Raw genomic sequence first — 14,268 nt, 5'->3', positions numbered from 1 at the left:
AGCAAACAAACAAACAAACCAAAAACCAGACATGTTGATCAATGGAACTGAATTGAAGATTAAGAAATATACCCACACACTTATGGACACCTAAATTTTGACAATGAAGCCAAAGACATACAGTGGAAAAAGAAACCATCTTCAACCAATGGTGCTGGTCGAGCTAGATGGATATACGTAGAATGGTGCAAAGAAAAGGCTTTTGACAAAATCCATTATTTCTTTATAACAAATGTCCTAGATATTGTAGGACTAGAGGAAATATACTTTAACATAATAAAGTCTACTTATGAAAAAGCCACAGTCATCATCATCCTAAATGGAGAAAAACTATAAGCAATCCCATTGAAACCAGGAAGGAAACAAGGAGGTTCACTATTGCCATTGATTTTTAATAGAATGGTTAAAGTACTAGCTGGTGCAATCAGGAAAGAAAAGGAAATTAAAGGGTTACAAAGAGGCAAATAGGAGGTATCAAAATATTCATAATTGCAGGTGATAAAATATTATACATAAGAGATGCCAAAAAGTTTACCAGAAAACATCTAAAAATGAGTAACATTTTCAGCAAACTGTCAAGATACTGAGCCAAGTTGACAACTCAATCTCTGTTCCTCTTGTGATACACCAATGAGAATTACACTGAGAAAAGGATCACTGACAAACTCTCACCCACAATATCCTCAAGTAAAGTAAAATATCTAGGAATAAACCTAACAAAGGAAGTAAAAGTCCTCTATAATGAAAACCTTACATCTTTGAAGAAAGATTGAGAAAGATAGTAGGAAATGAAAAGACAGTCATGCTCAAAAATTGATATAATTAACATTATGAAAATGACCATTGTACTTTTAGTACTATTCATAGACTCAATGAAATCCAATAAAATTATTTCCAACCTAATTATTTACAGAAAATAAAAAACTATTCTAATATTCATTTGGAAACACAAGTCTCCAGATAGCCAAAACCATCTTGAATAAGACAAACAAAGCTGGAGAGATTACCATTCCAGATTTTAAGATATATTGCAGTGTTACAGTAATAAAAAGTGTATGGTACTGGCACAAAAACAGACATGTAGACCAATATACAACTAAATATCCAAAAGAGAGTAATAATCACTACAGCCATCTAATATTTGACAAAATTGCCAAAAAATACACTGGAGAAAAGACACCTTCAACAAATGTTATGAATGTTAGATGTCCATATGTAGAAGATTAAAAATATACATAGGTTATTATACTTAATAATGATTTACTCAAAGACATCAATGTTCAACTGAAACTGCTAGAAGAAAACAGTAAGTAACATACAAGTTATAGGTGAAGAAGTAGCTTCCCAAAAGGACTCCATATCCTCAGAAACTGAGACCAAGAACTGATAAGCAGGACCTCATAAAATTAAAAGTTTCTAAACAGCTAAGGAAATAATTGAGTGAAGAGGAGGATCTTTTTCAGCTATGCATCTGACAGAAGACAAATATTCAAGATATATAAAGAACTTTAAAAATACTCCCCAAAACAAAGCAATAAAATAGAAAATAAAAACCCTATTCAATAACTGAGCTATGGACCCATAGCCCATTTATTTCTCAAAAGAAATAAAACAGCTAAGAAATATTTCAAACATTTTTATCCTTCTTAGTAATTAGGGAAATGCAAATCACAATAGCTTGATTGTATCTTAACTTAGAATGCCCAAGTACAACAAAACAATAACTGTTCTATAGGACATGGGGACAGCCACCATTTACTATTGGTTGTATAAACTAGTACAGCCATTCTGCAAATCAGTGTGGAGAATTCTCAAAAAGCTAAGAATAAGTCTACTACAATAATCCAACTATACTGCTTCTTGGAAAGTGCTCAAACGAATCAATATCCTACTCCACAGAAAATTATTTAGCAATGTTCACTTCTGCCCTATTCACAATAGCTAGGAAATGAAATCAACATAAATGTTCTTTATATGGAAAATGGATAAGGAAAATATGTCACATATAAACTATGGAATAGTATTCAGCAGTAAAAGAGTAAAAATGAAATTTGCAGAATATATATCGAATGAGGTAACCCAGATCCAGAAAGAAATACCAAATGTTTTCTCTCATCTGTGGACACAGCTCCAAATCTTCACATGTGAATATATAGGGGTCAACTTCAGAAACCAGGAACCCTAGTTAGAAAGGACAACAAGGGAGCTCTGGAGAATACTTTAGAGCTTTAAGCCATAATTTTCTTACATACTGACAACTTTGTTGGTTTATTTTAGAGAATTAATTGTATCTTCAAGGTGATCAAGTTGAGTAACTCAGAAAACTTTTGTACAAAGTACTGAACTCTTATATACATACACACACACACACTTAGGGTGTGGTTTGTTATTAAAAACTAGAGGAAATACACATATTCCTTGTTCTCTATTTTCTGATTAATCATGCAACAATATCATTTATAATAGAAAACTGAGTTTCCTTAAGTAGCCAATTATTCAGCAGTTTTAATTTGTTCCTTTTTATATTTTTTGTGTCAATTAATTTGTTTACTTTACATACTAATCTGAGCTTAGCCTCAAACCTGTCTTCTCAGTCCCTCCCTCCCACCTCAAATCCCAATCATCTTACCATCCTCCCTTTTTCTTCAGAAAACGCTCAAAAAAGGAAGGCTCCCCCCATGGGTATCAACCTGCCTTGTTTTTTCATGTTGAAGTAAGACTAGGAGCATCTCCTTATATTGTGGCTAGGCAAGGCAGTCCAGTTAGAGGAAAGGGATCCAAAGTTGGGCAAGAGATTCAGATACATCCCCTGCTCCTGTTCTTAGAGGTTAAGTTGTTCTTTTATAATTTATTTATTTGCAATCCATAGTTTATTGCCCCTGCCCCAATTCACCCTCCTACTGTTCCACATCCCACAGCTCCTCCCCACCTGCTTTCTCCATGTGGATATCCCCATGCCTCACCCCACCTGACCTCTAAACTCCCTAGGACCTCCAGTCTCTTGAGGGATAGGTGCATCATCCCTTATTGAAGCCAGACCCAGCAGTCCTCTACTGTATGTGTGTTGGTGGCCTATATCAGCTGGTGTATGCTGTCTGTTTGGTGGTCCAGTGTTTGAGAGATCTCAAGGGTCCAGATTAATTGAGATTGCTGGTCCTCCTACAGGATCGTCATTCTCCTCAGCTTCTGTTATCTTCAGCATACTTTTTCTTCTTTTTTACTGCTTACTGCCTTATTTCAAGACCATCTGAGTATAGAGTAATGCAGGAGGATATATAATAGATAGCTTTCTAGTACTCTTTACTCTCAGATTCTTCTCAAATCCATCCTCCACACCAATAATCTGATTTATTTGTAGCCCAATCAGAACACATTGTTACCCTGCTTTAAGTTCTTAACAGTTATCTGTTTTCTGAGAGAGGTCTTACTTTTCTATTATTGTAAACAGGGTTCTTAGATCTGTTTTCAATGTATGTTATTATCACTTCCTCATCTACACCATGAACTCTATGCATATTCAACTACTGGTGATTCCTCAAAATGTACTAACATCTAAATTCGACGACCTGACCGAATAAAGCCATTTAATATTGTTTATATGAGGCTTATGAAGAACTAAGTTTTATGTTGAAGGAAATTTTATGAAAAAGAACATGGTGTGTATATATACACACAGACACATACTCAGACACACATATACACATATACATACATACAAAGCAAGAAACAGAAAATTTTGGGACACTTAGCTAGCTGGAGAAGACACTTAAGTAAGGAATAGAGCACAAGTTTTCTTTCTTTCTTTCTTTCTTTCTTTCTTTCTTTCTTTCTTTCTTTCTTTCTTTCTTTCTTTCTAGAGCACAAGTTTCTTAACTGGATCTTATATAAAGGTTTGTCAAATTAGCATGGCTCAATTGCCTATGTATGTAGTGAACCTGGAAATGCAATGTCAATATAAAGTGTTTATTAAAGTATGCCTAGAAAACTAACTCTGCCTTCTAACTGCAAAAGAAATAAAATTTCAACCATTTCAATTGATATTTTTCAGGTCTCTTGTGAAGTTCTATCCAATCTGTTTTTTGCAAGGTAGCTCCACTTGAATGAGATAAAGTTAAACAAACACTGCACAATACTGATGAGTCTTAACTATTTTAATTTCGAGCTCCACACTCACAAAACAGTAACAACAATTAAGATTAACAATAAATTATAGATTTAGTATGGGTTCTTTTAAATCTAGAATTGTCTCCACAATACTAAAAAAAAATTTTATCTGTCTTAAATTTTTTTAAAGTTAAAGCCCTCTTCTTCAAAATACAGAGAATAATACAAGGAAGAATTTGCTTGAAAAGCTCATCTATATTATGAATATATAGTAGTAAAATTTATTTTTGGATGCTGTCTAGAAAAGGACTACAGTGTGTCCTTTTCCTAATTCCATACTCTGCCACATGTAAATCATATGGAAGGGGCAATTGTCACATGGTACTTTGAAGTATTTGTGGCCACAATAGACAATAAAAACATGGACATATAATGGGGTGAATATCTAAGAATAAACATAAAATAAACATTGTTCAGGGAACACTGTAGTTCTTTTGAAGTTATTTGCTCATCTCCTCAGAACCTTCTTGGTTGTGCTTTTGTCTTTTCCATCCCAAGGTATTCTTTTCATTAATCAAAGGTCAACATTTTGTCTGCTACCTGTTTGGAGTCTGAGCTGCAACAATAGGATAAAAAGAAACTAGGGAGTTATAAGTGATAATAAAATAAAATATATTTCCTTACAATAATTTATTCTATTTAATAGAAAATTTCAGATATTACAACCCTTCAAAAGTTCAAATCCTTACCCAAGAAACTGCTATGATTACCTCATAATAATAGGGATAATACTATTTCTTAAAATACTAAGGTGGGCCACAGTGATGTTTACTGCATAACCTATGTATATACTATAGTAGATTAATTTCATGCTTACCACATTTGATTGTTACAATATCATGCTACATCTTATATATAAATTAACTGTATATGCTTAAGGCTCTTTTATTTTATATCTTTTTTCTTTTTTATTAGATATTTTATTTACATTTCAAATGTTATCCCCTTTCCTAGTTTCCCCTCCAAAAATTTCCTATCCCCTCTCTCCTCCCCCTGCTCCTCAACACATTCACACCCATTCCTGGTCCTTGCATTCCCCTATACTGGGGCATGGAGCCTTCACAGGGCATTGAAACATTATGTAACTATTCTATGTTTCTAATTCCTCATTTGGAAAATGGGGATAATAGTAATGCAAACATTCACAATTTTAAGTATTTAGAAGTGCTTTAATAATCCCAAATTTTATATATCTTCTATTCCATCATTGATTTCTCAACCTATTTTGTGTCATATACTATTTATAATTTGTACTGGAGAATATTTTGAAGGAGATATAAATTGAATTTTTCTGAAACTTTGCATAACACTTTCATAATTAACAGTATTAGTCATTTTTTCCAGTTGAGCACCTTCTATAATTATCTAGAAATTGTCATTTCAGTGACTATAACTCAATTTTTCTTTCTCTAGCTATATATTTTATTTAGCTTTTATGTATCTAATGGTAGTATACAATTTGTTAGGTGAAAATGCAGCTCTGGTCCTATAATAAAGATAGAGGTAGATGAGAAACCCTGAGTAACCTGGGAAACTATGGTTCTGAATTTCCTACAGGAAGTTCATGGGCATTGATCTGTCTATACACTGGAACAGTAACAAAGCTATTCCTTACTTGGAACTTGAAACATCTGGTTCACTTTGGATTCCTCACTTATGTCTGTGTAGGTTTGTATTTCACTAAGAAACTACACATCATGAAACTATAGAGTGAAGTTTTAAACAAAATTTAACTATTTTTCTTTGCTGAGACAGTTTTGTTCTGTAACTTTAGCTAGACTATCTGGAATTTGCTATACAGACAAGGCTATGCTGAACTTACAGAGTTCTGCTTTCCTCTGTCTCTAGAATACTAAAATTAAAGGGAACATTGTTATCTTTTATAAGATTAATAATGATTTTTCTCCCAAATTATCCAGAGAACAATTAAAAGATTTATATTTTTGAAGGGGCTATTTTTAATCATATTTTCTCTCAGAATTTTTGTATACATCTTATATGTATATATGCACACATATATATATACACACACAAGTATATAAAATAGTTATATATACATATGTATACATATATAAGACATATATACAGGACATATAGCATATATATTATATGTATTATATATATCTTGGAAATATATTATCATAACATATTATGTGTTGTATATTACAAATATTTTTAGTTACATTCAATTGAGACCTGTAATTATCTCAAAATGAAAATCCAATTCAGTTTACTCCATCTCAACTGAATACTTTCAAGTCTCCATCTTAGTTATAGGAGTAGTTAAATGGAAGATCACTTGTTAATACAATAGTGCTCCTGGTTCAATAACAGCACTATAAAAATTATGGAATATTAAAATCCTTATCTGACAAGTAATACATTAAGACACCATCAAAGCACTTTAGTAATAGGAAAATATATTAAATTAATATATAAAATAGCTATTTTATAGAAAGGTCTGCTACATTGGTGATGTTGTTAGTAAAGAAGTTAAATAATTAACAGACCTTGAGCAAGTTGCAGTTATCTTTGAACAGAATATCTGTTCTGGTATCTCAGACTGAAAATTTCTAAGAAATATATCTTCCATTGTAAGAAAATATAGCATACTTATAAAAGGCCAGGATCGGACAAACTGATTATTTCTACATAAATAAAATAAGGAGTCTTTTCATTTTAAAATATACTGCATTCTCTGGACTATGTGTAAATTTAACATTCATTTTAAAGTCTATTAATCACATTAATTAAGCCTATAAATATCCCTCCATGGTTTTAAGATTAGGAAGGACTTGTTATATTAGGAATAGCACTTAAAGTACGTCTTGCAACTTTTGTCCATTTCAGACTATCTTCCTATATATATAGTCTTTCGAAAGCAAAGGCTTATCTATTGCATCTCTCAATTAATCAAAAAAACTTATAATTCGAAAGGATGGACCATCTAGTGATTGCCATATCCAGAGATCCATCCCATGATCAGCTTCCAAACGCTGACACCATTGCATACACTAGCAAGATTTTGCTGAAAGGACCCAGATATAGCTGTCTCTTGTGAGACTATGCCAGGGCCTAGCAAACACAGAAGTGGATGCTCACAGTCAGCTATTGAATGGACCACAGGGCCCCCAATGGAGGAAATAGAGAAAGCACTCAAGGAACTAAAAGGAACTGCAACCCTATAGGTGGAACAACAATATGAACTAAGCAGTACCCCGGAGCTCTTGTCTCTAGCTGCATATGTATCAAAAGATGGCCTAGTCGGCCATCACTGCAAAGAGAGGCCCATTGGACTTGCAAACTTTATATGCCCCAGTACAGGGGAACGCCAGGGCCAAAAAGGGGGAGTGGGTGGGTAGGGGAGTGGGAGTGGGTGGGTATGGGGGACTTTTGGTATAGCATTGGAAATGTAAACGAGCTAAATACCTAATAAAAAATGGAAAAAAAAAGAAAAAAAAAGAAAAAAAAAGAATATACTTACTGATTAATTTTGAAGCATCTTTTAAAAGTATTAAGTGAAATTCAGTACAAAAAGAGCACATTTGTTATTTGCAGACATTTATTAATTGAAATGCCTACTATTATGTTTCTAATTTTAATTGACTATATGAGAGTATTGAATTGTTCCATGTTATCATTTTGTATTTCACACATTCTGCTGTAAATACAAAATGGCTTGCTCTGAATGGTTCCAATAAGTTCTTGCAAGTCATTCAAATCTAATCAGATATAGAATTATATTATTTCTGCTTTTATAATCTAACTTCTAGATAACTTATTAAGTGACATTAGTCATTTAGTAATGTAGCTATAGTTCTACTTCAGACAAAATTAACCATTGCCATAAAAGAGATGACTCTGGGTACTTATTTATTTATTTATTTATTTATTTACTTTTAAAACCTGTAACACAAAATGATAACCTACACATATACTTCAAACTAACTTAAATACATTGGCAGTATTTCCAGCCACTATGAAAACTCAGATGCTGTTAAATTTGTTTTTATTCATCTGCTATTTCAAATGTGTACTTGTTTTTTTATGAAGATTAGTATACTATGAGTTCTTCAGGGACCAGCAGCTATGTTTTTAACTTAGTCTCTAGTTTTTTAAGTTTACAGCATTGTTCAAATATTAAATGTCTATTAAATAATTGAATAAAAAGATGCAAGTGGCTTAACTATGTATGCTGGAGCTGGGTTGGTTTTTTTTTATTAACTTATGATTGGTGAAAAATGTGAGTTCTTTAAAGTGAAATTCTCTCATTTTGTTAATTGTATGAATAAGAAAAACATCCATGTTCTCTAAATAATTGTTTTCAATGGGAAAATATGAATGTATAAATCAGGGAAATATGAGATATCAAATGTCTAAAAGAATGCAATCACTCTAACAGAAAAATATTTTGTTTTGGACGGCACATAAAATGCATTGTTTTCTAAAGCTATTCAAAATTAACTGTGAAATCTGTTCATCTCCAACAAAACTACTATAATTGGTTATATTTCAACTGTTTAGTCCTGGTATAAATATTAGAAAAATATTACCAGATATAGTATTTATTTGGATATATAGTTCATTAAAAGGTCATTTTAAACTTAATTTAATTTGAGAAAAAAATGAAGGCCTTGCACTTGAAATATTTCTTTTCTATGTTAATGCAGCCTATTTTGTAGGCATATTTGGTCTTGTATCCCTTGGGAAACAGTTCTTAAATGCCATGATTTTAACCGTAAAACACAATATGATAACTGCATTCCTCAAACCTTGTAAACTTTAATAAAAACATGTTCTCATTTGGCCAAAAAAGAATAAAACATATTTAATTTTCTTCGTTCTAGTGAAAACGAAGATTCACTTGAGAGAATAACTGAAAAAAAGAAAAACAAAGAATTCTTTTAATTTTAAAGATTTTTATCTCACAAATATTTTTATTACTCATACTAGCCAACACTCCCTTTAATTTTATATAAGAAAAACATTCTTGCTGTTTCTAGGAAGATGGTGTCTCTTGGAAGAAAAAACATAAAACTGTTCTCTATTATAGTAAAAACACGAAGGAGATAAGTTTGTACTTTTATTTTGCCTATTTAAATCTGTGCTATTTTAAATATTTATTTACTTATTTTATGGAAAACAAATTAGAGGAAGTTAAACATTTATCCAGATACTAAAATAAAATTTGAGTTTATTTATTTACTTTGTCTAATATATAAAAGGGCTAAAATTCAATGTATATAAATTTAATTATGCCCACTGAGAACATTTCGGTAGTTTTGTAAAAATAAATAAATAAATAAATAAAACAACCCCCCCCCCAAAAAACCAGTGCTTTACAGTTGTCAAATATAGGTTTCCAAATGCCACAGCAACCTTAATTTGTGCATGTAATTCAGACTACTAGAGGAAATGTTTGATAAAAATATATGTTTACTTATTATAAAGAAAAATAAATCAGACAGGTTTTAAATTAAAGGTCGAAAAGCTACTGGTAGGGAACTTTGCTTTCTGATATGTCATCAAAATAATTCAGAGTTTAGAATGTCATAGCTACTTCAGATACCCATTTTTAAAACACAAGTGTTTTCAAAGTTGATTTTGGTTAAAGGGTTTCATTCACAATACTTATGATGAATTTACACCATTCTTCTCTTTTGTCCTCCTTCCTTCTGTCCCTTTCCCCCATCCTTCCCTTCGTATTTCCTCTTTCACTGAAGAGGAATGTAACCAAAAGGAGGGTACATGTGTAAAAATTTTACTAGCTTTCCTGTGACTAGGTTTATATTTATGGACTATTCAAACACTGTTAAGAAAATCGAGAAGTAGAAACATCTATTACAGCCTAGTCAATGATATTTTTTCTATTCACCAAAGGTATAGACAGATATTTCCTATTGAAACTTATACTCCTGACACTCAGGTTTCAAATAAGTAATACTGGATAACTTATCTACTCTATTCCACAGTTTATGTATCCAACTAAATAAAATAATTTTAAACATATGTTCAATACACTAGTAGTAAGATTACAAGAAATGGAGAATGAATTTGAAATGTATATTTAAGTAAACTTACCTGAAATAATTGATTCACAGCACCTGATGATATAGTAAACTTCATAATATCTGGCAGTTCAGCTTCCACTATAACATCGAAACTAGGGACTAGAATATTTTGATTTGAAAACACCTTGAAAGGGCAAGAAGGATCCTTGATGCCAATTGTATTCTGGATCCTAGGAAAATATTTTAAAAAGCCAGATTCTTTGGCATCAAGGGCAACCATGGACCCAGTGGCATATGTAGAATTATGAGAGTCCATGTATCCAGCAGAGTCTTGGAATGGAGCATCAATATTTTGGTTATCAAAAATTTTATAAGCTCTACAAAGCTTAAGTGGTTCATAAAATTCCGAGGTTATCAAAAAATCAGGATAGTTTGTTCCAGCAATAAAATTTGGGGTATTTCCATAAATGATTTTAAGAACAGATAATATATTTATTTCTAATTCAGTGGCAGGTAGGTTGTAAATATTGCTGATACTGGATTTATTAGCATTCTGACTATTTTTAGTATTATAATTTGGGCTGATGATAACATTGAAACTCCTGAAACGACTAAATCTAGGGGAATGTTTAGTGTCTAGGACAGAGGTTTTTTCAGAAGCAAACTTAGACCTAACAGCACTAGTACAGGTGATAACATTATTTGTATCAATGGCATTGATAGTGTGAAGTGCAAAGCTGAGTCTACCAGCATATTTCTTTCTGTCAAAATAGTTTGAGTTGACTACAAAACTTGACCTTACTTCATATGTAAACCCTGTGACATCATTAATATCTGAATAATAGTTTAGGGCAGCTGTCTTTTTGTAAATAGCAGTGCTCGTGGATTTTGCACCATAGTTAGGGTTAACAGTATTGTTAGTAGCATTACTGGGATTGATATTAGAGTTAGAGTCAAGGTCTTTTGGGAGCCCATAGCTGTTTTGGGGGCTTGGGTTGCTGCTTGGTTCACTCCCATTTTTAATGACATTATTTTGATAACTGTTGGAAAGCAATCTAATATTCTCAGAATAAGCAATTTTTTCTTTTATCATCGTATTTCTAGGGCCAGTGTCCTCATTGTTGGAACCAGAAATATAGTCCAGTATGGTTCTAGTTTTGTTTCCAGAGGCTGGGTTTGTGCGACCCTTGAAGTCAGCATTATTGTGATGATTGAAATATTCTGCCAGATCTGAAGCATTGTCTAAATTGTTGGTACATGTCTCATCAGTGCTATATTTCAAGTTAACATCACTGTTGGTAGCGTTATCAATGGTAGGGTCAGATTCACTCTTGTGATCAGTTACATTTTTAGAGTCACCATCATTGCTGGAATCAGGTCCACCTGTAGGTCCAGAAGAACCACTAGGTTGAGACCCATTGTTGCTATCAGTATTATTTTCAGAGTTGCCATCTTTGGGATCACTGCCATCAGGGTCAGATTTGTCTTTAGGATCTTTTTTATCTTTGGTATCATCTTCATCTTCATCTTCAGTGTCTGTTTCATCTTCACCATCCGTTTCATCTTCAGTATTTGTCTCATCTTCATGGTCTGTATCATCTTTGTAAAGAAGTTTATCTTCAACATTAGCCTCAGCTTTGATATTTCTATCACTGACATCAGGAGTATCCTCATTTTGAGGTTGAGCAGTAAGGTTGAACTTGCTTTCACTTTGAGACAATCTTACAGGTCCTGATATGTGGCCATGGGTACTATGTTGGCCCATGATTTTCTTAGTGGTCTTAGAAATGGTGTGTGTAACAGAAGAGCCCTTAAGGTTTTGAAGAGATGCACAACTTTCACAATGTAAATAAGAGGTGGAATCTATAGAATGTTTAGAATCTTCCCTGTGCAGAGAACAGCGGCTGACCACAGAATGCTGAGGATCCAGGGATTGAGATAAAGGGCGATTTCGAGAAGTCTTGAAGTGTCTGATAGTTTTAGAGCGCAGAGAATATTTAGAATGTGAGGAAATCTGGCCATGTAATGGAGAGTCTGAGTCAGAATCATCAGAATTTATGAGGCATTTATGATAAGATGAGTTACTGATTTCCATAAAACATCTAGTACATTTTTGACTTCCCTGTTCTGGAGAATATGTAATACTTCTTCGAGACTTCTTTCTTGTGACAGACTTAGGACTTTTAGAAGTTGGGCTGTCAACAAATGATGATACATTAGAGGTGCAAGTCTCAGAACTTAGGGGAATGGGACTGATTTGATACTTCAAACTTTCACAACTATGGGGATATCTATATTCCTTGCACTGGCGCTTATAGCCAGATATTTTCAGGCTAGCTTTTCTGTGATGCTTTTCATCTGTGAATGTGGGAGAGTCTGGAGAAAAGCTATAGCTGTGCTTTTTCTTTAACTTTTCTTGCGAGAGTGGCTTGTCACTGAGACTTGAAGATGCCTCTTCGAATCTCACATTTTTGTCTTCACTCTTGTATCTTGTTAGCTGAATTCTAGAAACTAAGAGAAAAGAATATAGTATGAGCAAAAGTATCAAAGTATGAGCCTAACATTAATGTTCACAGTACAATAGAAACATGTGCAAACAAAATATAACTTTCTTCAAAGTATTATGGTGGCTTTTATTTGATTTTTCAAAGAGAAGCAATGACCCTAAATTTTCTGCTTAATTAAATGTCATTTTTACTTTTCAAGATATAAATGAAATACGGTCATTTACTTCAGATAGTCATTCTTTTAGGTTGATAGAGCTTAGTCTCTACAAAAGAAATCATTATGTAAGAATTCCCATATACAACCACCAAACCCAGACACTATTGCATATTCCAGAAAGACTTTGCTGACAGGACCCTAATATAGCTGTCTTGAGTGAGGCTATTCCAGTGTCTGGCAAATACAGAAGTGGATACTCATAGTCATCTATTGGATGGAACACAGGACCCCCAATGGAGAAGCTAGAGAAAGTACCCAAGGAGCTGAAGGGGTCTGCAACCCTATAGGAGGAACAACAATATGAACCAGAACCCCCCCCCCAGAGCTTGTGGGGAAGATAGCCTAGTCGGCCATCACTGGGAAGAGAGGCCCCTTGGTCTTGCAAACTTTATATGCCCCAGTACAGGGGAACGCCAGGGAGTGGGTAGGTAGGGGAGCAGGGCAGAGGGAGGGTATAGGGGACTTTCAGGATAGCATTTAAAATGTAAATGAAGAAAATATCTAATAAAAAAATTGAAAAAAAGAATTCACAGAACAATGAAGCTTAACAAGAAGGAAGGCCAAAGTGTAGATGCTTCAATCCCACTTAGAATAGGGAACAAAATAATCACAGGAGGCAGAGGGAGGGAAAGACCTTGGTGGGAGACGGGAGGGGAAAAGAGGAGAAAAACTGAGAGGCAGGATCAATATGGGTAGACACAGGAGAGAAGTACAGAGAATGAATATTAATATGTAGCAGTGGGGTGCAGCGAACTGAGAAACACTAGAAAGTTCCAGACACCAGGGATAGGAGAGGCACCCAATCGAGATGACCAAAATGCCCAACATCAGGGAGAGAGAATGTTTAAAAAAAAAAAAAAAAAAAAAAAAAAAAAACACCTCCAGTAGATGGACATGGCCGCTAGTTGAGGGATGGGGCCACCCACTCATCTTAAAATTTTTAACCCAGAATCGTTCCTGTCTACTGTAAGAAACACAAGGACAAAAATGAACCAGAGACTGAAGGAAGGGCCATACAGAGACAGGACCACCTTGGGATCTTCCCATCCACAGACAACAAATCCAGTCACTATTGCACTATTGTGGATGCCAAGAAGTGCTTGCAGACAGGAGCCTGGCATGGCTGTCCTGAGTGGCTCTGCCAGCATCTAAGACAGATACAGATACTCACAGCCAACTATTAGATTAAGCCTAGGGACCCCAATGGAAAAGTTAGGGGAAGGACTGAAGGAGCTGAAGGGGATTGCAACCCCATAGGAAAAACAACAATGTCAACTAACCAGACCCCTAAAAGCTTCCAGGGACTAAACCACCAATCAAAGAGTATACATGGGCTGGTCCATGGCTCCTGCTACTTATGTAGCAGAGG

General features: G+C 34.0%; 1 protein-coding gene across 2 annotated transcripts in view; it reads right to left on the bottom strand.

Annotated features, from left to right (window-relative positions):
- Positions 1-4,135: 4,135 nt before the first annotated feature.
- Tex16 (testis expressed gene 16) overlaps positions 4,136-14,268 on the bottom strand; it is a 230,561-nt gene continuing 220,428 nt past the window's right edge. For both annotated transcript variants that reach the window (XM_017318644.1, NM_031382.2), the window contains 2 exons: positions 10,246-12,686; positions 4,136-4,720 (listed from right to left, as the gene is read on the bottom strand). In XM_017318644.1, coding sequence (XP_017174133.1) covers positions 4,679-4,720; positions 10,246-12,686 — 2,483 coding nt within the window. In that variant the 3' untranslated portion in view covers positions 4,136-4,678. The remainder of the gene's footprint in view (positions 4,721-10,245; positions 12,687-14,268) is intronic.

The sequence above is a fragment of the Mus musculus genome, chromosome X (assembly GCF_000001635.26).
Source record: "Mus musculus strain C57BL/6J chromosome X, GRCm38.p6 C57BL/6J".
Classification (NCBI taxonomy): Eukaryota; Metazoa; Chordata; class Mammalia; order Rodentia; family Muridae; genus Mus; species Mus musculus.
The sequence above is the reverse complement of the archived record's forward strand: the minus strand, read 5'-3'. Positions and strand labels throughout refer to the sequence as shown.